This window comes from Atractosteus spatula, chromosome 8 (assembly GCF_055471065.1).
Source record: "Atractosteus spatula isolate fAtrSpa1 chromosome 8, fAtrSpa1.hap1, whole genome shotgun sequence".
NCBI classification, from domain to species: Eukaryota; Metazoa; Chordata; class Actinopteri; order Semionotiformes; family Lepisosteidae; genus Atractosteus; species Atractosteus spatula.
The window spans coordinates 33,099,815-33,122,191 of NC_142713.1; the positions used below are offsets into that span (position 1 = coordinate 33,099,815).

General features: G+C 36.5%; 1 protein-coding gene across 2 annotated transcripts in view; it reads right to left on the minus strand.

The window, feature by feature from the left end:
- Positions 1-12,178: 12,178 nt before the first annotated feature.
- LOC148829437 (monocarboxylate transporter 2) overlaps positions 12,179-22,377 on the minus strand; it is a 46,851-nt gene continuing 36,652 nt past the window's right edge. For both annotated transcript variants that reach the window (XM_088924039.1, XM_088924041.1), the window contains exons 3-5: positions 17,931-18,074; positions 14,651-15,472; positions 12,179-13,997 (exon numbers count right to left, since the gene is read on the minus strand). In XM_088924039.1, the coding sequence (XP_088780165.1) occupies positions 13,726-13,997; positions 14,651-15,472; positions 17,931-18,074 (1,238 nt within the window). In that variant the 3' untranslated portion in view covers positions 12,179-13,725. The remainder of the gene's footprint in view (positions 13,998-14,650; positions 15,473-17,930; positions 18,075-22,377) is intronic.

The window sequence follows — 22,377 nt, forward strand, 5'->3', positions numbered from 1 at the left end:
GTAATCCATGCTTGTTACAGGCTGGTGGAAAAAAATTACAGCACAACTGATCACTGATGGAAAAACAACACAGCACCATTCTGTCGGGGCTTGAGATTTCTCACAGATCCCAGGTGTGCAAAGTCTTTAGCCCTGCCAGCTACCTCTCACAACAGCTAATAGGAAGCACACATTTAATTAGGGAGAAGCCCAGCTGTCAGGTTTTCTTGATCGTATTGACCAATGGCTGGCTCCTCTCAGGCAGTGGTTAAGCTGATTGCTTGACACAGTGCTCAGTATTTACACAAATCAAGCAGAGCAACATACAAAGTAAACCTTAAGTCTTCCATTTCCAAGTATGGTTATTAACTCAACCAACCAAATATCCAACCAAATACTGACGTCTGTACTCTGGAATTCACTTAATGTGAACGTATCTCAATATCTATAGTATGGTCACCTAAAATCAGTAGTTTTGAGCACATATATTTTTGTTATGATATGATTGGCAGGTTTTCTTATAAAATTTACATGTCCTTTGATTCATTTTCCCTCCCATCTTAACAAGTCCCTGCTGATGGGAAGCAGACTATTAAGTGGTGAAGGGTCCAACTGTGAGGCCAACAACAACTATGAAAGACCTACAGAAGTCAATGACTGAGATGGGAAAAAATACAATTCTCCAAGTCAACAATGTTTCATGCACTCAACAAAGCTGGTCTGTATTGCAGAGTGGTAAACCCTTCTTAAATCACACATGGAGTTTGCAACAAAGCATGTAAGTGATACTGTGGTAAACTGTTTTGTGGTTAGACTACACAAAATTAAAACTTTTTGGTCTGGTGCAAACTCAGTAAAGTACATCACCCAGTCAATACCATCCTAGCTGTCAAACATGGCAGTGGCAGCATTATGTTAACCCCTTACTCATTGTGGTCTGATCTAGACAGTGTCTGGGTGGTATAATGCACCTTTTATTTCTTCATAATGGAGTACACCATGTCTACAGGGATATATTCAGTGACTCAAACATGTTTGTACACCTTTCTTGATCTGTGCTTTTCAAACTTTGCTTTGAAAGATCCTTATTCTTCATAGTTGAGTATTTTCTTGAAATTTACTGCTGTCCAGGGAATCTCCTAGAAACAGTGTTCTTTTTAATGAAAAAATGAAACAAATATTGTACATAGACAGAGCTCTTTAACTAATTGTATGGCTCAGATAGTTTTGTGCACATTAAATTAATTCAAGGAACAAGTAATAGGTTTATTCCATGCTGAAAAGAGAAGAAAGAAAACACAATGTTTCGGTTGTGGAGCCTTCTTCAGGTGTGAAATAGGAAGGAGACTTGGGGACCGCTTCAGAGAACATGTTAGGACTGTGAAGGTTAAAGATTTCTCCAAGCCCATTGTTTCTCATTTCACTTCTGATGGCCATGATCACACTAATCTCTCTGTCTGTGTTGTCAAAGATGGTTTTCCTAACTCATACATCAGAAAGACTACAGAAACTAAAATTATCCTGCAGCTAGGATCACACCTTCCCCCTTCTCTCAACAACAGACTACGTTTCTTCTAAATTCTCTCTATTCATTGTAGGTTTCATTTCACACCTCTCTTCTCCCATCCAGACTTCACACCACCTGATTGGCTACTTTGTCTGTCCCCTGCTCCCGCCTCTCGCTCCTCCTCTCTCCCAGCTTTTGTTCTCCTGCTACATTACCTTTGCTTACTGCCCTGTCTTTCTCACACCTGAAAGAGGCTCCACAGACAAAACGTTGTGTTTTCTTTCTTCTCTTTTCAGCATGGAATAAACCTATTACTTGTCCCTTTGCAGTCTACGCATGCTGACGCAGCTATCCACTTAAATTAATTTAGATTATCAACAGTATATGAAGCACATTGTGAATAATTTTGACTTAGTTTTTAATGTAAATCATAATAACATTCATGATTTTGCAATGTCCAATACTAACATTCACAGTATTAATGAGGTCAGTGATGAAGAGTACAGGTAGAAAAAAAGTTATTTTAGGAAACATTAAAGTATATCACAATTGGCTGATTACAGAAAACACAAACCTTACTTTATTGTGATTGATGACAATGTCTGGTATTGTTAGAAGAAATCTTATTAATTGGTTTTCTACATTGTTGTCTATTTTGCTTTTTAGACATCATGTGAAAGCTTTTCTAGAAACTGGAGTGGGAGAACAATTATCAAAATTACCTGACACAGAAAGGCAGAGGGACAAAATATGGTAATTTATTCTAAGCTAAATTCCCATGCGCCTGTCTAGTCAAAATCCAATAATGACCAAATGAGGTAATGAATAAAGAGATAGCATTATTAGTATTTGACTTAACTCACCCGACTGAGTTGATGATGCTGGGCAAGAATCATTGCTGCCAGACCCCCTCCCCCGACTTAGGAGTTATGAGCCAAGGAGAATTACTGCTATGGTGTTATTTGGGGTGGAGGGAGGGGAGCTCAAGAGCAGTGTGGTGTTCAGCCAGTGAGCAGTTATGAGTGGGGAAACAGAAATGCGACATTAGAATTTTAGCTCCACCCAAACCTCTGTGCATGTGGTCACACGACACCTCCTGTGTGGGTTATGTTGGGCTGTGGATGTGTTGTTCACAGAGAAGAAAAAATACACAAGGGGAAGTCAGCACTTAAAGGAAACAAAAGGGGCAGTTTTTTTTTAAGTTTTGCACGCAGCTGGCCACACAAACACTCACTGGGTTTCTCCACTAGGTATATAAAAAAAACAAAATAAAACCTTGAATAATATTGTAAACACCTTGATCTTGCTAAAACTCACTAAGGCTCCTGACTCTCCAAACCCTTTAAATAGGGTTTTGGCTGTACCATTATGAATAGGTGTAAAACATACAAATCAAATGACAAAACAACATATAGCACGGTAGTCGGACTACTTGGACACACAAATACATGTAACCCTTACAAATACACAGAAAAAACAATAATTAGGATTTCTAAACCTGGTTGCTCTTTCTAGTAGAAATATTAGGCTTTGATATCCTCCCCCCCCCTTCAGCATTTTAGCAATTGGTTGATTTACCTACTAGGCTTTCAGGCATATAATCAATTTCCTATCTGTTTACAACCTTTTGACCCTTCTGAGGACCCTTCCAAACAAAGAGGCATGGGCTTCTCCACCTATGCAGTACTGTTAAGAGGTAAGCTGGTGGTATTCTACACTATGCCTTGTTTCTATAGTGCAATTTCTATTTTTTAAGTAAGAATAGTGTTATCTGTCTTTTCCCCTTCTTTTCCACAACCTGCGTGTGCACCCGCAGGCTGAGAAACAAACAGGATAAATCGAGTGAGAACTGACATGCTCTGGTGTTTTCAAAAACAAGCTCCCTTAAGTATTGCCATCTTTGTCCTAGTATGTTTTATTTGTCGCGGTGATGGACTGCTCTGTTACATTATCCACCCCTTCTCCAAGATTGACCATGTTGGGCAATCGTGAAAGATAAACAGCCACCAGGTTCCTACTCCCTGCTTTGTGCTGGACTCTAAACCTTTAGGGTTGCAGGGCCAGATACCATCTAGTAATCCAAGCATTCTTGTCCTTCATGTTGTTGATCCAGCTGAGAGCCCAATGATCAGTATCTAGGATAAACTCTCTCTTCCTAGTAAGTAATACTTTAAATTGTCTAGGGACAATTTAATGGTCAGTGCCTCTTTCTCGGTGGTGGAATATCTGGTTTCTTGGGGAAGGAGCTTACAACTCAAGTACAGGATGGGCTGCTCTTAGCCTTCACTCTGGGCGAGGACAGCTCCAAGCCGAGGCATCCATTTGCATGAGAAATGGCTGGTTGAAGTCTGGACTTTTAAGCACTGGTTCAGAAGTCAACCAGTTTTTCAGAGCCCTGAATGACCTATCATGTTCCCCACTCCATTTTACCGGGTTCTGACCTGCTTTTGTTGTAAGGCTGGTAAGGGGAGAAGCAATTGTGTTAAACTGGGAAATAAAATGCCGGTACCAATTCAATTTTTTTTCAATTCAAAGTGCTTTATTAGCATGACCGATGGGTACAATCAGTGTTGCCAAAGCAAATAAGATAATGAAATTCACATGAAACAAAACAAAAAATAAAAGTAATATAAAATCTACAGACATATTACAGACATTTACAACAAAGACATATTATAAAATATTTACATATAATGTAGACAGAAGGAGCATTATTGGGAGACAGGCTCACTGTTCCTCAGGCTGTGACAGGAGATCACATACTGGGCTGCCAGTTCCACTGAGTTCCCTCCTCCCAGTAGGATTGGGACCCGTTGTGATTCTGGCAGGTGTGGGAACTCTGGGATTAGATTTCTGTATTTAGGGAAGAATGTTTCTCTAATCCCAGAGTATCTGTCACAGTGCAGTAGGAAGTGCACCTCTGTCTCTATTTCTCCCCGCTGGCAGTGGGAGCACAGCCTGTCCTCTCTGGGTAGCCAGGTCTGCCTGTGTCGCCCAGTTTCTATGGCCAGGCTGTGGTCACTGAGCCTGTACTTTATCAGGGTCTGTTTCTTTTTGTTGTTTCTTATCTTGGTCAAATATTCGGTTAGTGTGTATTGTCTGTTTAGGGTTCTGTAGCATTCCAGTTTATGTTGTGTTTGTGTGTGTGTGTCCCAGTGTGTGAGATATTGCTGTTTGATCTGTGTTGTGATGTGGTGGAGTCTGAGTTGTGGTGCTCTAGCAGTGCTGTCCTGAGGCTGGTTAGTGTCGGTATGGTTTGTGTCAGTGAGCCTCAGGACCAGCTGGCTCAGGGGGCTCTGTTTTGGGCTCAGCTCTTGGCTCAGCAGGGCTTTGTGGTGGTAGGAATTTTGGTAGCTGTTTTTTAGGTGTAGCCAATACTTTAATATTCTTTTCTGTATGTTTATCAGTAGTGGGTACTGGCCTAATTCGGCCCTGCACCCATTGTTAGGTGTTTTTCTCCGACCATCCAACCAAGCCAAGGAATGAGCGTACATGGAGCTTTGTCTGTGGTCGGGTCTATGTCAGATGGCCTTCACCTTGTCTGCTTGCGGTCATATCTGTCCTTTGCCTAGTTTATACCCCAAATTAATTTCACTTTTTGCCCAGGTACATTTCTCTATATTAAGAGTAAGCCCTGCTGCTACAATATTGCTTAGCACTCTTTTTAGGTCTTCCAGGTGTTCCTCCCAGGTGTTACTGAAGATAACAACGTCATCTAGATACTGTATGCTGCTGCCATCTTCTCACATCCTTCAGGTACCTTGTCCTTTAATTGTTGGAAAGTGGCCATGGCTCCATGAAGTCCAAATGGCATGACCGTACATTGGTAAAGACCAAAAGGAGTTCTAAAAGCTGTATAAGCCTTTGAGTCGATTGAAAAGGGCACTTGCCAATATAATTTACAGAGGTCCAGGGTGGTGATGAAGGTGGCTTTACCCAAGTGTTCCAGGAGCTCATAAATTTTGGGCATTGGATAGGCATAAAAATGTGAGACCTGCATTTACCTTTACCTTCCGGAAATCAATGCAGAATCGTAAGCTGCCAGCCTTCTTTGGCACCATCACAACTGGGCTTGACCATTCACTGTCAGAGGGCTCTATTACCCCTAGGTCCAGCATCATTTTGATCTCTGTCTTCAGGCCTTCCATTATCCTTTCTGGTACTTGATAGGATCCTTGACGAATTGGAGTATCATCCTTCAGCCGTATGGTGTGCTCTACTAGCATAGTTCGTCCTGGCCTACCTTGGTTTAGGCTTGGGAGCAAACTTAGAAGGCATCACAGGTCTTGCTGCTGCCTTTCATTGAGGTGGGATGCCTCTGGCATCAGACATTTGGCACCTGCAGCCCCATTTCTCTTGCTTCTCATCTACCTGTACCACCATTAATGACTGCTTAGGACCCTCTCGTTCCTTCCACACCTTAAGTAGGTTGATATTGTTTCTTCTGGTCAGGTTGCAGTATTTCATAGGTGACTGGTCCCATTTGCCTCAATACTTCATATGGCCTCTGCCATTTAGCTAAGAGTTTGCTTGTAGCAGTGGGCAACGGCAGTAATACTTTTTGGCCTGGTTTTAACTCTCAACTCCTTGCACAGTGTTCATACCATATTTTTTGGCTCTTCTGTGCCATTTCCAAATTCTCCCTTGCTTGTTCTTTCAGTGCCTCCAGACGGTCTCTCATTTGCAGGACATAGGAGACTATACCTACTGTATAGTGGTTGTTTTCTTTTCCTCCCAGCTCTGCTTCAGGATATCTAGTAGACCTGGCACCTGCTCCCATACAGGAGTTCATGGCAACCATCTAACCCAGTCTTGCCCTGAGTCTGATACAATTTTTTTTAACATTTTCTTAAGTGGTCCACAAGTGTGACATTAGAATTTGACTTCCACTTGAACTTATGTCTAATAACATATTTTTTTGCTAATGCAGAAACAATCTCAGTAGTGAAATAGGTTGACTTTGTTTTCTAAAAACACATACCTTAACATCTTATGGCAATAGGTAAACTCTTCTGGTAAACTTTCTGAAAAAAGCTTCATATGGAAAGGTTTCATGTAGTGTACAAGAGTTCTCTTGGCTGAATTTACATTTTCACCTTATGGATACTTAGATAAGATTTGAAAACAGGCTTCAGAAACCACTTTCTTCTGTTTTCTAAGTGTCTTCTAATTCCAGTAAAAAGATTCCTTAGACAACAGACAACTACTGGAAAATGTTCATTTTTTTCGAAGCCTACTGTGGTGTGACAAATGTTTTGTGCCCCTGTATGCCCAACTTTCAAGTAAAGAAAAAAACATCTTTGTGGAAGATACAGTATACATTTATCTCCCATATACTACTTACAAGCTACTCACTTGTCCCAAATTTGGAGGATTTATTTATTTGAATTCCTATGTGGGGAAAAAGCAACCCATATGACTGCGGCACTGAAAGCAGGTCACCACAGGCTATAACATCTTTTATCATTTTTTTCATGCTTGTGTATCTTGATTCATACTGTACATCACAGGCCTGTAAAAGCACATATCCTCTTTAAGAATTACTTTGGTATGTCTCTATTTCTTAGTTTGTTCAAGCAGTAAACATCTTAATGTGAATGGAAACTAAGAATTCAGTGTATTGGAATTATCTTATTTTAAATGAAAAAATCAGATTCAAAGACACAAACAGAGGTTACAGCACACCTGCACAGTAGGGATCTGTAGTTATTTTGGAAACTGCCTACTGACTAGATACTGTAGAATCCTCACTTACCCATCTCATCCTGTTCTGCTTTCTCTTAGCTAAGGGCTCTTCTCTCCATACATTTTTTTTTCCTTGCGTCAGCTTTGATATGGGTGTGCTGTTTGAGCAATAAGGCATGAGAGGGACATATTTGGCAACTATTTATAAAAGCAATGAGGCATGAGAGGCCATGCTATATTGTAAATGTAGTTACACTGAAAAGGCGTTGTTAGGCCCAATGCTTTGCCTCAACCCTTTTAACTGTGACTAAATTCACGATATAGCACAGGCCTTGAGTGCCTTATTGCTTTAATGAAACGGTTGCCAAATATGCAATTGCTGTATAGAATTAATTTTAATAAAAAAATGTATTTAACACAAAAATTAAGCTGTTTACATTCCTCCGCCAGAGAATATAGCCCCTTGTTGCTATGCAACAAACACAGCCATACAACCAATATGATAAAGGAATAAATTACTTGTTTTTGTTTATTCCTTGTGGTTATTTATTTGAACATTTCCATTAATCGTACAAGCATTGAAAACCTGTACAATCCCTAGTTCGTCAGGCATTTTCTTTTTCGCTGGGGGAGAGCTACGATTGCTGCTTGTCTCATTGCCTGCCAGGATATCACTCCAGCGCTGTCTGTCATAAAAATTGGGTTTCCAGTACTGTAACTCCTTAGTGAACTCTCGTTTTTATGTCCATTAACAGAACTAACCTCCCTTGCTTCTAATCGAGTGATTGATCATTTCCGCGCCATTGTGCTACGAAGGCAGTGGTTGGTGTAAATTTTTGTTCCAGCTGCTCTACATATTCTTAGAAACATTGTTGCAAGATAATTGACACCCATCGGTTCCTTTGTGTACCTTCAAAAATATAATAGGCTATTAAGGGGTTCTAACCGAGTGTTTGATAATTTCTGCACCATTGTGCTATGAAGCAGCTAAGTAGCCTTTCTTATCTATGCTAAGAAGCACTCTTTAAAAGCCTACTGTATATGATTGATTTGATTGACTGTTATTTATCAGTCAGCACATTGATATTTCTTTATCACACAGTAAAAAGTACTTCTGGGGTGTGCGTATATCAGAGTTTATAGCAGGGCTTCAAACGTGTGTCAGCCAATCAGCTTGCAGGACCGGAACTATCCGTTTTATCATTTCTGGTAAACAACTCCCTTCACAGATATACAGCCCATAATTCTGTCACGAGGCTGAAACTTAATGTCTCCTTCTACAAAGCATATTGTATGTTTGTCAGGCTTGCCTGAACTATTGAAGCATTGGTGCTGTGCACTGATAACTTTTAGTTGTAATTAATATAAAGGAAATAAAATATGGTTTTACTAGCCAATTAATAAGTAATAATGTCCCCAGCAATTAAATTTCATACTTAAGAGTCATTTACAAATGCAAATCTGTTTTTAAATTTTATGTTTTAATGGAATTATACAAAGTATGCCTTATCATATTATAATACTGTATTATTTTGTTCTTTTTTCGACATACAGTTTTTATTCATGCTTTTGATTCATCTGTATCTCACCTGTGATTAAGGAAAGTATCATCAGTTGTACTCATCTGTATCATCATGTATGTACAGTACGATTAAAATGATGAAATTATTTTAATCATCATGAAAATATCAATGAATGGCTTTCACCATTCATGTATTATATTACAAAGAAAGGTTTTGCAGAGGTACTGTATTACTGAAAGTTTATGTGTTAAAGTTTAGTATGTCCAGAAAAGATCCTTAAAACTATCTAGAAACCTAAAAATGTTATCACAATTGTGTAATTCCTTGAAGTCTGGTGTATGTTAAGTACGGCAGATATAAACTAGAAAACAACTTTATCTATAGAATTGCTAAATAACAGGTCTAGTAAAGCATGGCCCAGCATTCTCTGCTACTGTACTTCATAATGAATTATAGTAAGTGCCCCCACCGGTGTTAAACAGTGCATATGCTGCACTGACCCATTTGCAACAATAACAGTGCCCCTTTGTAACATTTGCTGAAAATTCTAATCAAAGTCGTTCTTTCTTACAGGATTTTTTTACTTCTTCTTGAAAAACAAATCTTTGAGTCAAAAAACTGTTCAGAAATGTGAAGCTACCAAAAACTGAAACAATAAGCAATTGTGGAAATACCAAAGAATCAAAATTAAATTGCTAATTTATCAAGAGAACTTACATCTGAAGGTGCACATAACATTTCACAATTTAATTTATTAGTGAACCACAACATTCAAATAGCCTTATATCTTGTTTTTCATTACATTTCACCACAAGTGCTAATTGTGATAACATATTTACATTTAAAATTGATCATTTATCTATATAAAAAACTTTAATTAAAAAATTTTAGGAAGGAACCAAATAATAGTAAGGCTGCTTGGTTAGAATTACAGTATAATCTCAAATTACCCTCATTTGCTAAGAGATATGCATTCTAAATGAAAGCGTTTCATTAATATTAAATAAATGTAATCCCTAAATTTGAACAACAATAAAGAGAAGGCTTCAACAAATTTGTTTTGTCAGATGTGTTATAACAATTAAAAGGTAGATATTAAAAGCATGAATAAATATGGTACGTAACATAAATATAAATTTAAACAATTATTGTTTTTTCCGATTCTTTACAATAAATAATTCCTTGGATAAATATACAGTAGGAAATTAAGAAAATACAGTGGCACATTCATTATAGTAATTTCAATTTTAAATTTATGTAATAATGTATAATCATTTTTATACAAATTAACAAAAGGAAATTAGAGATACCTGTGTGTTTTTCGCAAAAATAAAAAATGCTTTAAACTCATTAAACATTATTAGAAACATTATTAGAAACATAAATTCATAACAAAACTACAGAATTTTTATTATGTAACTAATGATTTAGCTGATCACTCTTTCAATAAAACATTTTACTTCAGAGCATTTTTGCAATAAAACACTTCTACTTTAAATTACATTCTCATACAGTATCTGTTTAGAATACAGGGCCCTATATTCAGAACACTAAACTTAAATGTCCATAGGAAGCACTGGGCATTCACAAATGTACAGTATTAAGTATTTTGAATATAGGACCCACATGTTTTACAGAAACTGAGAAAAGGAATGTTTCTTCACATTCATTCTGCTACCCTTTATCTATTGAACTGGCATGCTTGTATGGTAAACTATTTCAATCACTAAATGTAACTGTCTGGAGCAAAGGGTGGGCACTGTGGTCCACAAGTCACTGATAGAAGTCTGGATTATGTTATTAGCAACATTCAACCAGAACTGTCCAGGGGATGCATACTGTAACTAAAAAAGTTCCATTGTTGTTGGGTGAGTTGAAATTATCTTGGGTTTTCATAACTTGCGATGAAACTGTCGCTGTTAAGACTCGCTAGCTACCTATACACTTTCAGGATTATCTATGACAGTGAATACATACTGTAATATCAGATATACAGTACATGATGACAACCACACAAACAATAATAAAGACACAAGTGCTACTATAAGCTTTATACAAAAGCTTGCAGCAAAGTCTTACTTGTATAAGAGCAGAAGCCTCAAGCTGAAAGGGAAGGTGAATGCGTGCCTCACAATCTTTTGAGGATGTTTGAGGATGAACAAGTACCAAAATGGTCTTTTTGCAGATTTGTATTAGAAAAACACATTGTTGTTACCTCAAATGTTTTGTCAAAACAATACTAAATAATTACAGGAATACTGGCCAGAGGCATAATGGAAAAACTAACTGAAATGCAGGATGCTTGTTTCTTTTGGAAGAAAACTGCAAATGCAAATGGAAAGTGTCCTAAACAAAGTTATTTAAGCAGGAATTTTCTTAACTGAAATTCACTGTTCTTGACCTAGAACAACATTGTTTTACATTACTATACAGTATGTTTTTCAAGCTGAAGGGTCATTTTGTTTTGTTTCAGTGTGTTATTTGGAATTGTAGAGAAGTGAATACTGACAAAAGTATTAGAAAAAAAATTCTAATTGTAAAATTGTTTTCTGTTTTTATTCAGGACTCTTTCATCAGGACTGAATATCTCATTTTCAAAACACTTCTGAGGTTCTTCTGGCTTCTGACAGCTCATTTTGTATTCTGTTATTTTGGACTATTTTGGACAGCAAATATGACAAGACAAATTGGTTTTTTTATAATAACTTAGTCATGTTAGAGTTGTCCTGAAAAGGTTTAGATCTCTTATGAATTTACTGAATGGTACTGTATAATTATTTCAATTGACAGCGAATAATACTACTATTAAAATGTAAAACAAAGATTGATGTCAATTTTATTTTGAAGAATATAGAACTGTCACTCACTAAATAATGCATCTTGCTGTAATTCAAGAGATTACAATTTCCTTTTTGAAGTAACAACACTATTGAAAGAGCAACATACTGTAATTTATATTACGTGTTTTTTGCCCAGTTTACACAATTTTCATGCCAATCAGTTTTGACCAACTGTTAATTACATCCTCTACACATTACTATGGAAATTTAAAATGGAAATTTAAAATCTGCAAGCCACAGTCCACAAGAGGAACACACCAGAATGTATCCAACTATAGCCAACGAAGGAAGCATGAGTATGTATTTAGTTGCCAGATTTACCACACTTAATTGCTTTCCTCTCTCATCATTTTGCCGTCTTCTTATACATACTGATAATACTGCTTTCTTAGTTCAGAAAGTATTTCTAGTGAAATATGTTCAAATTATTTTAATATTATTCTTGTAGCACTAAATTGAATATTATTATATTTTTTGTGACATTGATTTTTTAATTAAACTAAAATGACAGAAGAAGACATCATTGATGGAAGAGCCAATCCCTAGTACTTTATTTACTTGTTTAACTTAATGTAAGATTTTATTTTAATTTATTTTATTATAATTTTTGGAACCATATTAATTTTTTGCATGAATCACGCTCATAAAATCCAGTTTTGTTTTATTAATAGTTTTAGAAACAATCAGATTACAAAATAAACATTAGAAATAGAACAATCTAATACTTTGTTCCTCGCTTCATTTTGCCTATCCTATAGCATTAACTGTTCCATTACATACTAGAAATAGTGGTTCCAATTTAAAACAACAGTTATAAAATGCATCTTCAAAGAAGCTCATCAGCTAACAGAAAGACAAATGTAATTGATTTACTCAAATAAATACTGTATTTCCCTTCCAATTAATTGTAAAGCAGAATCTCCAGTGTACAGTACCTATGAAAAACTTAATCCTGGAATTACTTTTTCTAATTTGGCTGTTGTTGGGCTCTCCCACCCATAACAAGGGACTTTCAAAGCCTTTTTAAAAGTGATCTTCTTTATTGTAGGACTCCTCTCTCTACTAAGTGAAGGCTACTGAGAAACCACACCATTATGTACTATACATACAAACACAAACATATATATGTATAATACTGGATATATTGTATACAGTATTATTCACATGTTTGGAAACACTGTGAGCTATAATAAAAGTGCATACATCTTTTAATAGAAACCAAAATTGCAAATGTATTTTTTTTTATTTTATTCATGTAAATAAGAAATGTGCTTTCCTAAAATAAATATTTTTGCTATTGATATTAAGTTGGGTGGTTAATGTTGAAAAGCACTGTTTAATATAAGGAGCTGGGGATTTTAAAGCTCTTTGATTCAGGTCATCTGAGAACTCCTTTAATTGTTCATTGGGAATTAAAATATTGTACTTTAACCAAACAATACAGATAATATGGTTAGAACACATGATATTTTCTTGTGTTCTAACCATACTAACATACGTTGTAATATACTACATTAAATGGCGTTTACTTGTAAAGATACAATAGTTTAAATTGCTTACAAAATAATGGAAAAATTCTGAGCTCACAGCAGCTTAAACCCTTAAAATGTATTAATTCATTCTTAATACAGAATGAAATTGTTTTATTTCCTTTACTGTAAATCAATGCAGAAAATATAAATACTTGCTGTTTTTTTTACTGTTCCCTGTTGCATTTTAAAATTTAAGGCAATACATCATTAGTGAAAAATTAGTACAGTATGCAACAGCTAAACTCCAGGTTCATATGCGTAAACCAGACAGCTGACAGATAAAATATTGCTGATGGATGCTGCATTTGGTTCTTCCCAGTAGCATTAGCCCATTTCTTCCACTTATTTGGTCATAACAGAAGCTATTACACATACAGTAGATATTAAAATTTGACCCTGACCTTGCTCCTTTTTATTTCAAGTCTTAGACGATACTTGTATGGCTTATACATGCAGTGTTTTATAGTTTTGTGTGTGTTTTACTGCAGTAACACCACTCCCTTAATTAACACTAAATGTATAACAGACACAGCTGTTACTTTGGCAGCAGTGCTTGATAATCCAGAGCAGCCAGTGCAGTATGCTCCAAAACTGCTCAAACCTGAAGAAATCAATGCCAGATATTTGATTTTGTATACAATATTGCACTTCTCACTCATCTAAATATTAGTTTCTCGCTGCATTTCATCATCCTGTGATTTCTGAGGACAGACAAGCACATCTTCAGGTGTCATCTTGGAGTCTTCTTCAGCCTCTTTCTGGTCATATTTAATTTCATCCTTTTTCAGGTCTGTTTGCCGTTTGCGTTCTTTGTCGAGCAGTCTGTAGTTGATGGCGTTCCCGACAAACAGCCAGATACTTGCAATTATCACAATGACTCCACAGGAAACATACATGTATGCATAGTTCCCAGTCACATCCACCAACCAACCTACAAAGATAGATAAAATAAAGTTACAGATTGTAACTGATCTACAACTACAAACTGTGTAGTTTTTGCAATGGTTTTAAACATATTTGGGTTTAAAAAATGAACATTTGTGTTTAAATTTTATAATCTTAATGGTGGCTACTAATGTTTTGTTTTGTTTTGTGTAAAATTAAAGCCCCTTGCCAGGTTAGCTATCATCTTAAAGTTTGACCACTAGATGGCGAACACAGAAATGTGATACATGGGTAGTCTGAATACTATAATGCCATATTCAGCATCTAATTCATAATTCAAAAACTAAGTTATCCACTAGAGCATATTTCTGAAATGTGGATTAAATAATAAATTTTGATATGGGCAGTTGTGTAAAATTAAGAACAATTATTATAATTGCTTGGATAAAAACATGAGGTTTTCAGTCACTTGGTGGAGTGCATTTTGCACATTGTTTTAACTGAAGGTGAAAGAAATACACCACTTAGATAATGAAGGTTAAAAGTATATAGGAGCTGACATTTATATAGTTTTCATAAGTCTTTCTACCTGTCTGACATATACTATATTTAAAGATTTAAAAATATGTTCTCTCCTGTTTAAGAATAAGCAAATAACATATGCCTGCATTACAAAAGAAAATCAAAACTGTTTATTACCTGCCAAAGGTGGTCCAATAAGAACTGGGCAGCACTCTACGATCGTAACCAGCCCCACAGCACTGGAAAACCGCTGAGCACCAACAAGGTCCATTAAAGTTTCAAAGAGGACTGAGCTGACCATCCCAAAAGCAAATCCAAAGAATATTGAATATATTACAAGCCCTGTGTAGCCCTTTGCCAGTGGGCAAAGAATATGGCAAACTCCATTGTATAACACAGCAAAGCTAAAAAAATACTGAATTTTTGGTCTGATCCATTTAGAATTTGCCAGAAGTCCCATTGATGGTCTTGCAAACATGTCCACAAAGGCTAAAATGGACAATAAAAAGGCTGCCGAATATTCATCAACACCAGTATCTTTGGCATATGCAGCCAAAAACACAATAGGGGCAAAGAAACCCACAAACATGATGACATTCCCTGATAAATAAATAAGAAACCCTCTGTGTTTGAAAAGGGAGAGATCTAAATACTTGTTTATTGTTTGCCATACCGATAATTTCTCAGTATGTTTCCTGGTATGCAGGAGTGGATCAGTTGTTTCAGATTCAATGTCTTTTTTTATTGGAGGTGCAGGTTTTGGTCCTAAGGGTCTCATCAGGGAACCAGCTACACAGCAGTTCAAAAGGATGCCACCCAAGATAAGGAAGCTTCCTCTCCAGCCAAATGAATTGAACAAAAACTGGTTGAGCGGGGCAAGTGTGCTCAGAAATACTGGGCTTCCAGCCATAGCTAGGCCATTGGCTATTGGTCTTTTCTTAAAAAAGTATTTGCCAATCATTGTTAAGGCAGGCTGCAAATTAAAGGCCAAACCAAAACCTAAGGAAGGAAAGGAAATACAAAACAATGCATGAGTGTGAATAACATTAACACATTTTGAAATTCAAAGTACCATCATTATCACAGCTTGGTGTTTAACTTCTCTAAAATCTATAATTCTATAATTCCCACAGAAAACAAGATACCACTTAATAGCAGTCAAAACTGACTCTACATAGCACCCGTCAAGGAAGGGGTTGTAATTATCAGCATTAATATTATTGTTAGTTTTTATAATTAATTTCTAGGACAGTATATATTTCTCCATGCAATGTATGTCATTTAATTGAACCTTACCTTTGTAAAGCAACTATCACCTTTCATCTAAGATAGTGGTTCCCAGTTCTGGTCCTACGACCCAAAAACCTGTTGGGTTTTGTTCCAGCTGTGCCCTTAGTTACACAATCAAACCCTTCATTGACTTTATAAGAATAAGATTAATCTGAAATTTTTCTTCCCAGATCATAACTCTTGCCACTGTGCGATATAAAAGTATAGCTTCTGAAACAGCTGTCAATACATTTACGCACAAAATCCTTTAAACAAGTTTCACCATAAAATTCCCAGCTTCGTTTATTGTTAATATGAAGGACGTGAACGTAATTTGGAATGTGTGTCCCTGTTTCTGGTATGCATTCAAAGTCGAAAAAAATGTACTTGTTTGAATTTTGGGGTTGTCCAAAGGCTGTATGTAGCACAAATGCGTGTCAGGGGTGTCGATTACGTTGTTACACCGTGAGCACAGTTTCTTTTTACATTTGTGATTTGCGAGGTTATAAACCCCACATTTCTCACAAAAGGACCTGCTCTCACACTTATCAACACCCGTCGCCACATTCTGTAAGTGTCCCGTCAAACACTGAGAGCTTTGACAAAAGACCTTACAAACAGGGCAATTCTGAATTTCTGCATCAATTTCACTGGGGATCTAAACAAGTTTTACAAGATTTAACACATGCATGAGCATTTTTGTGACTATATGCGGCAGTGACTGCTAAAATACGCTGAGCCCACAAAAGCTTTAATATTTAAAACCCTGTAGAAATGATCTTCATGCAGTAGATCAAAAAGTATTTTAGATTCTGGTGGCGTGGGCCCCGTTGTAAAATATTTCTACTCGTTCTGATCGTGGTACAAAATTTTAATGACTACCTTTAAATGTTTTTCAATGCTGCAACGTCTGACAAGCTAATTTTCTGATTCTCTAAAACCCAAGTCCCAATTTAATAAGTTGTATTTTATAAGTGAAATAAAATCCCAAGTACAGTATGCGACTAGAAACAAAATGCAGAATTTCCAATGAAGCAACTTCTTAGATCAATTAAGTCTTCAATTATCTAATTATGGTGGGATGGAAAGAAAACCAGTAGGTGTGTTGGTCATCAGGACCAAGAGTGGGAACCACTTATCTAAAAGAACAGATTAAACCTTTGATGAGGTTCATCACATACTATCACTTCCAAAGTAAGTAGTTACAATAGTGCATGCATAATTGCATTTCCCCTATTCATTTTTTGTTGCTAGATTTGCACCTGCTGTTGTTTTGCTTCAAGAAAAATTTTCTCTTCTGTGAAATTTGGAAGATCAACTTATGTTCATCTTCAAATTGTAATTTCTTAATATTTTTTAATAGTAGAATTAGTTATAAGTTAGTATGTTATAATTATTATAACTAACCAAAAAATTCTAATAAATCCCATAAAAGAGATCACCAGAGCTTTTTATATTTGGATGATTGCCAAACAAACTCCAACTACTGAAACAAAGCAAGAAAAGCAAAGCACGAGTGAATATAATTCCTTACACTTTAATAGCACTTTTCTGAACACTCCAGGCAAAGTGCAACAGTACACTCACCACACATAAGCTATCAGAGAAAAAGTGATGATGCCAGTTTATGGATGGGGATTATTAGGGTCCAATATTATTAGGACTGGTAAGGGCAAGTGGGAAATTTGGCCTGGACAATGGGGTAACACCCCTTATCTTCTCAGGAAACACCCTGGGATATTTAATGACTACGGAGTGCCAGGGCCGCAATTTTATGTCTCATTCAAAGGATGGGACCTTTTTTTATAGTATAGTGTTACTACTGTATACTGTGCCATTATATCCCACACAAACCACGGGGTGAGTGCCCCTGTTTCCACTAACACCTCCTCCATCAGCAACCTTAGATTGCTCAGGAGGTCTCCCATCCAGATACTGTCTCACACCTGATTATCTTTATGGGGTTTATGAGAAATAATTATTATTAGTTCACAAAGACTATCCCAGTTTAGAATTCACAGTACCAAGACAGTTGGAGGGAACTGTCTGTATATTTCAGATTATATAGAAAAGTACAGCACACTTCTTTTCAGATTTCATTTAATTACTTTTAGCATGTAATTGCAGGCTAATTTTACTCTGCTGTGCTCAAATCAGTTTAAATGTAGCTCCATTCAAATTTTCTTACCTCCAATAACTCCAATACAAAGGTAAAGTTGCAACACATTGCTACAGAACGATGCCGATATCATTCCAATTGAACACAGGAAACCTCCCATGATCATCACTGGTCGACTGCCATATTTGTTTACCAAGATACTGCTAATAGGACCTGTAAACAAAAGGATTAACGATTAAGAAAGTGATCCTTAACAAATTTTCAGAAGAATCAGATCAATCTTTTGGCTCAATATTTAATTTCTAAATTTTAATTAATTGATATTAGAACTGGATAGCTACAGTATAAGTCATAAACGTATTCATGTTCAATTCTAGCTGCTTGTATATACCTAGAATTTAACAATATCACACACTTTGTAGCTTAGCTTCTTTTTGCTCAGTGCAGTCTAATTTTGGAGAATTTTGCATTAGCAGTCTCTTTTCAGGAACTTTGATACCCTATAAGAGACACCTCACACAGAATTGTACAGAAAGCTGCAGAATCGGAATGAAAACATGTCAAAAGAAACAAACTGCACACAGAAAACGGTATGCATTACAGAAATATATATATTTATTTTTTTTTACTGACATCAAAACACTAAAACCTGACTACACTAATTGGGATTGCTATGCTAAACATGTTAGGTAAATAGCATTATTTGTTTAAATAGGTTCAGTATTATTCTGTTTTGACCTTGAATTGATAAAGAAATCTCATTTACATACACAAAATCCTTCCACTGCAATCTAGCGATATGTCAAATTAAGAAAGTCTCAAACATGAGCTGGGCTAATTAACACACTGTAAAAGCCACCAGCACTTCCTTTGTGAGGATTTCTGCTCAATTGCTCAGTATTTTCATGAAAACCATTCCCTGCTAGCATTTTAATTTCTGACTATACCAAATGGAAAAATGCAAAGACAAAAAAGCTAAAAAATATAAAACTCATTTGCAAATTTTTGTATGGAGACACTATGCAGGCACTCTACTAATTTGATAAGAAAAAACTATAAGTGTTACTACAATAAAGCCTGTAGGGATTTCCTTTCTGCCCTTGGGTGTATTGTGTTTGATTAAAATTTTGATTTTTAAAAACATTTCTGGCGAGTATCGTGATTTAGAGTTTTTTTACTGTAGTCAATCAAATGTTATGTAGAATTTTTCATTAACCAAACATTTATATAACTATTTAAGTCTACAGAAAACAATTTTCATTACCAATGATAACTTTGCAATGAAGTTCAAGCTAACATAGCAGAAAACATAGAACATGATTGCCACACAGAGAAATATATATACATATACAGTACATATACTGTATATACATATATGTTCTTCTAAAGATAAGCATTATACACATTTTTCCTTTCCCCTACCCACCTGGAAAGAAACAAAAGAAAGAAAAATGGTTTTGTAGTGATACACTAATACTATAAATATGTCAGATCAATATTTAACATAATAAGGCAATTCTTTATTGAGGACACCTTATTCAGAATAGGTCCTAAGTTTTTCCTATGTTCATGACAGAACACTTCCTCCACTTAGGCTTATTCTCTGAGCTTCTATAAAACTTTACTTTCTTTCCTTCCCATACACTATACTCTTTCTGTCCCCTCTCCTCCCGACTACATCGCTGCATTCCTTCACCCCTGTCTGACTCTCTGTTCTTTGCACATGGATCCCACAACTAATACCCCTACCTTGGAATACCTCTCTGTCATCTTTTCTGGACTAATGCTCTTAGTCTACTTCTTTTCATTTCATCTTCCTTCAAGACTTCTTTGATTTCTCATTGTTTTCCTGATCAATTACAGAATATCCACATTATCTCTTTTCTCAAGAAGACTTCACTTGACCTCAGACTATTTGCCTGCTTTCTTACATTCTTCATGAGCACTGTCTGCTTGACTCTTTTCTGATCTGTGCTCTTGTGCTAACCCTCAATACATTGCTTGTGCTATTTCACTTACTTCTGTACTAATTCTAGTCTATACAGGACTCCTTCTTTTAACTTCATGCCCAGTTTATTTATTGATATCTACCCTGTACATATTGAACTACTAGCTTAAAGTCTAGATTCAGAAATAGATGCATTCTTTACCATTCTGCTACATAACAATTTCGATCAGAAGACTGTCAACAGATTAATTTGAACACATTTCACCAACATTGTCAAGGCATCAAGGCATTTTAAATATTCAATATAATGTAGCCTAAGCTTACAGTATAATCAGCACACAACTCCTTAAACCAGTGGTTCTCAAACTCTGGTACGCGGAGCGCTACCAGCTGGTACGCCATATGACCCTGGAACTTTGTTGTGTGCACTGAAAAATCGGGACGGGTTTTCATATTTTCTATTTTAATGTGTCGAATACGCAGCCTACGTACTACAATACAGCACGCGCTAATATTTGAGTGGACACAAGAGCTACTATGTAATTCTACCATTGTATAGGAATGCATGCTACAAATGCAAGTGGCCAATTGTATTTAAAAAAAGGTATCTCCAGCAAATAGGGAGGTAGGAGAATGTGCATGATTTTGGAACACCACCAATCTTGTAAGCACAGGAAAGCATAGAAATGCATGCTACGAACTTAAGTGACCAATTGTATTTAAAAAAAAAGTTATCTCCAGCAAATAGGGAGGTAGGAGAATGTGTGTGATTTTGGAACAATGCCAATGTTGTAAGCACAGGAATGCATGAAATGCGTGCTACGAACGCTGGCAATCTTGTGAGCACAGGAAAGCGTGATAGATAACAGAAAAATATTTAAGAACTGTTCTAGGTTACTTTGAGAAAAATACACAGAGAGTCTCTTTGTTTCACTCCCATGTGCATGAAATAAAAACTTATTTTAACTTCTGAGACAGACTCCTGAAACGGAAACAGAAAAATGCAAGCTTACGGATTGCTAAAGCAGGTAAGCCCCACACTATTTTTGAAGAACCTTATTTACCGTTGGCAAAAGAGCTGACACGTATTATGTTTAGAGAAAAAGCTGCTAAACAGCTCAACCTGCTGCCCCCTCTGAAAGACACAGTCACTCATAGAATTATTGATATGGCAGATGATATCAAAAGTACACTGATAAGCGCGTTAAGATGAGCCGATGCTTTTCACTGCAATTAGATGAGTCTGTAAATGTCGTCGATTTGACCAATTTGCTCATTTACATTAGATACGAGCTTGAGGGTACATCGCATGAGGACTTTCTGTTCTGTAAGATGCTACCAATAGGAACTACAGGAGAGCACATTTTTCAGCTTCTGAATGAATTTATCGAAGAGAATGGCATCGACTGGTAAAATGCATCGGAGTTTGTACAGACGGTGCTAGAGCAATGACAAGCCGACACAGCGGTGTAGTTGCACGAATTAGAGAGGTTGCTCCAGAAATGAATGAACGCATTGCAATATCCACCGTGAGACCTGTGCCGCCAAGAAAATGCCTGACAATTTAAAATCTGTTAGACTCTGTTGCGAATTGTATCAAGGCTCAAAACATTGAATTTACATCTGCTTTGCTCGACTAAACAGGCTCACCCCTCTCACTGAAATGGTGCTTTTTATTGTTAATTTTAAATGGTTGTTGTTCCTGTTTTTTTTTCTGTAAAGCGCTTTAAGAAGCCACCTTTAAAGGTGCTATATCAAATAAAGTTTATTATTATAATATTTATTATATGTGTATGTGAGTGTGTGCACGCACACGCGCTCGTGTTGGTCATTGAGATTTTCTGGGGTTCCTATGAGAAGGTGACTTGTAGGTGGTACTTGGATGCTTTGGTTTGATCAGGGGTGGTACTTGGTCCAAAAAGTTTGAGAACCACTGCCTTAAACAATATAAAGTAAAAAATTGACTACAGAATTGACTACAAAGACTACAGAAAGAAAATTATCCTGCAGCTAGGATCACACCTTCCCCCATCTCTTAACGACAGACTACTTTTCTTCTAAATTTTCTCCATTCATTGCAGGTTTCATTTCACACCTCTCTACACCTATTCTGACTTCACACCTCTTGATTGGCCTCTCTTTCTGTCCCCTGCTCCCGCCTCTCGCTCCTCCTCTCTCCCAACCTTTGTTCTCCCGCTACATTACCTTTGCTTACGGCCTTGTCTTTCTCACACCTGAAGAAGGCTCCACAGCCGAAATGTTGTTTTCTTTCTTCTTTTTTTCAGTATGGAATAAATCTATTACTTGTTCCTTTGCAGCCTACGCATGCTGACGTAGCTACCCACATGAACTACTAAAGTAAAAAATGCTGCATAAAAAATTATAGCTTTTAACTGGAAACCAAAATAACATCTTGCAAGCTTGATTATTCAAAGATTTTGTCTGCATCTTAATTTTTGGTTTAAAAACCTGTCCCATTGATTTGAAAAGTGAAATACTCATAATAACAGGCCAAAGTGTTTTTTATTGTTGTTGAGTTAGTCTTGACTGATTAGAAAGGATGATTCA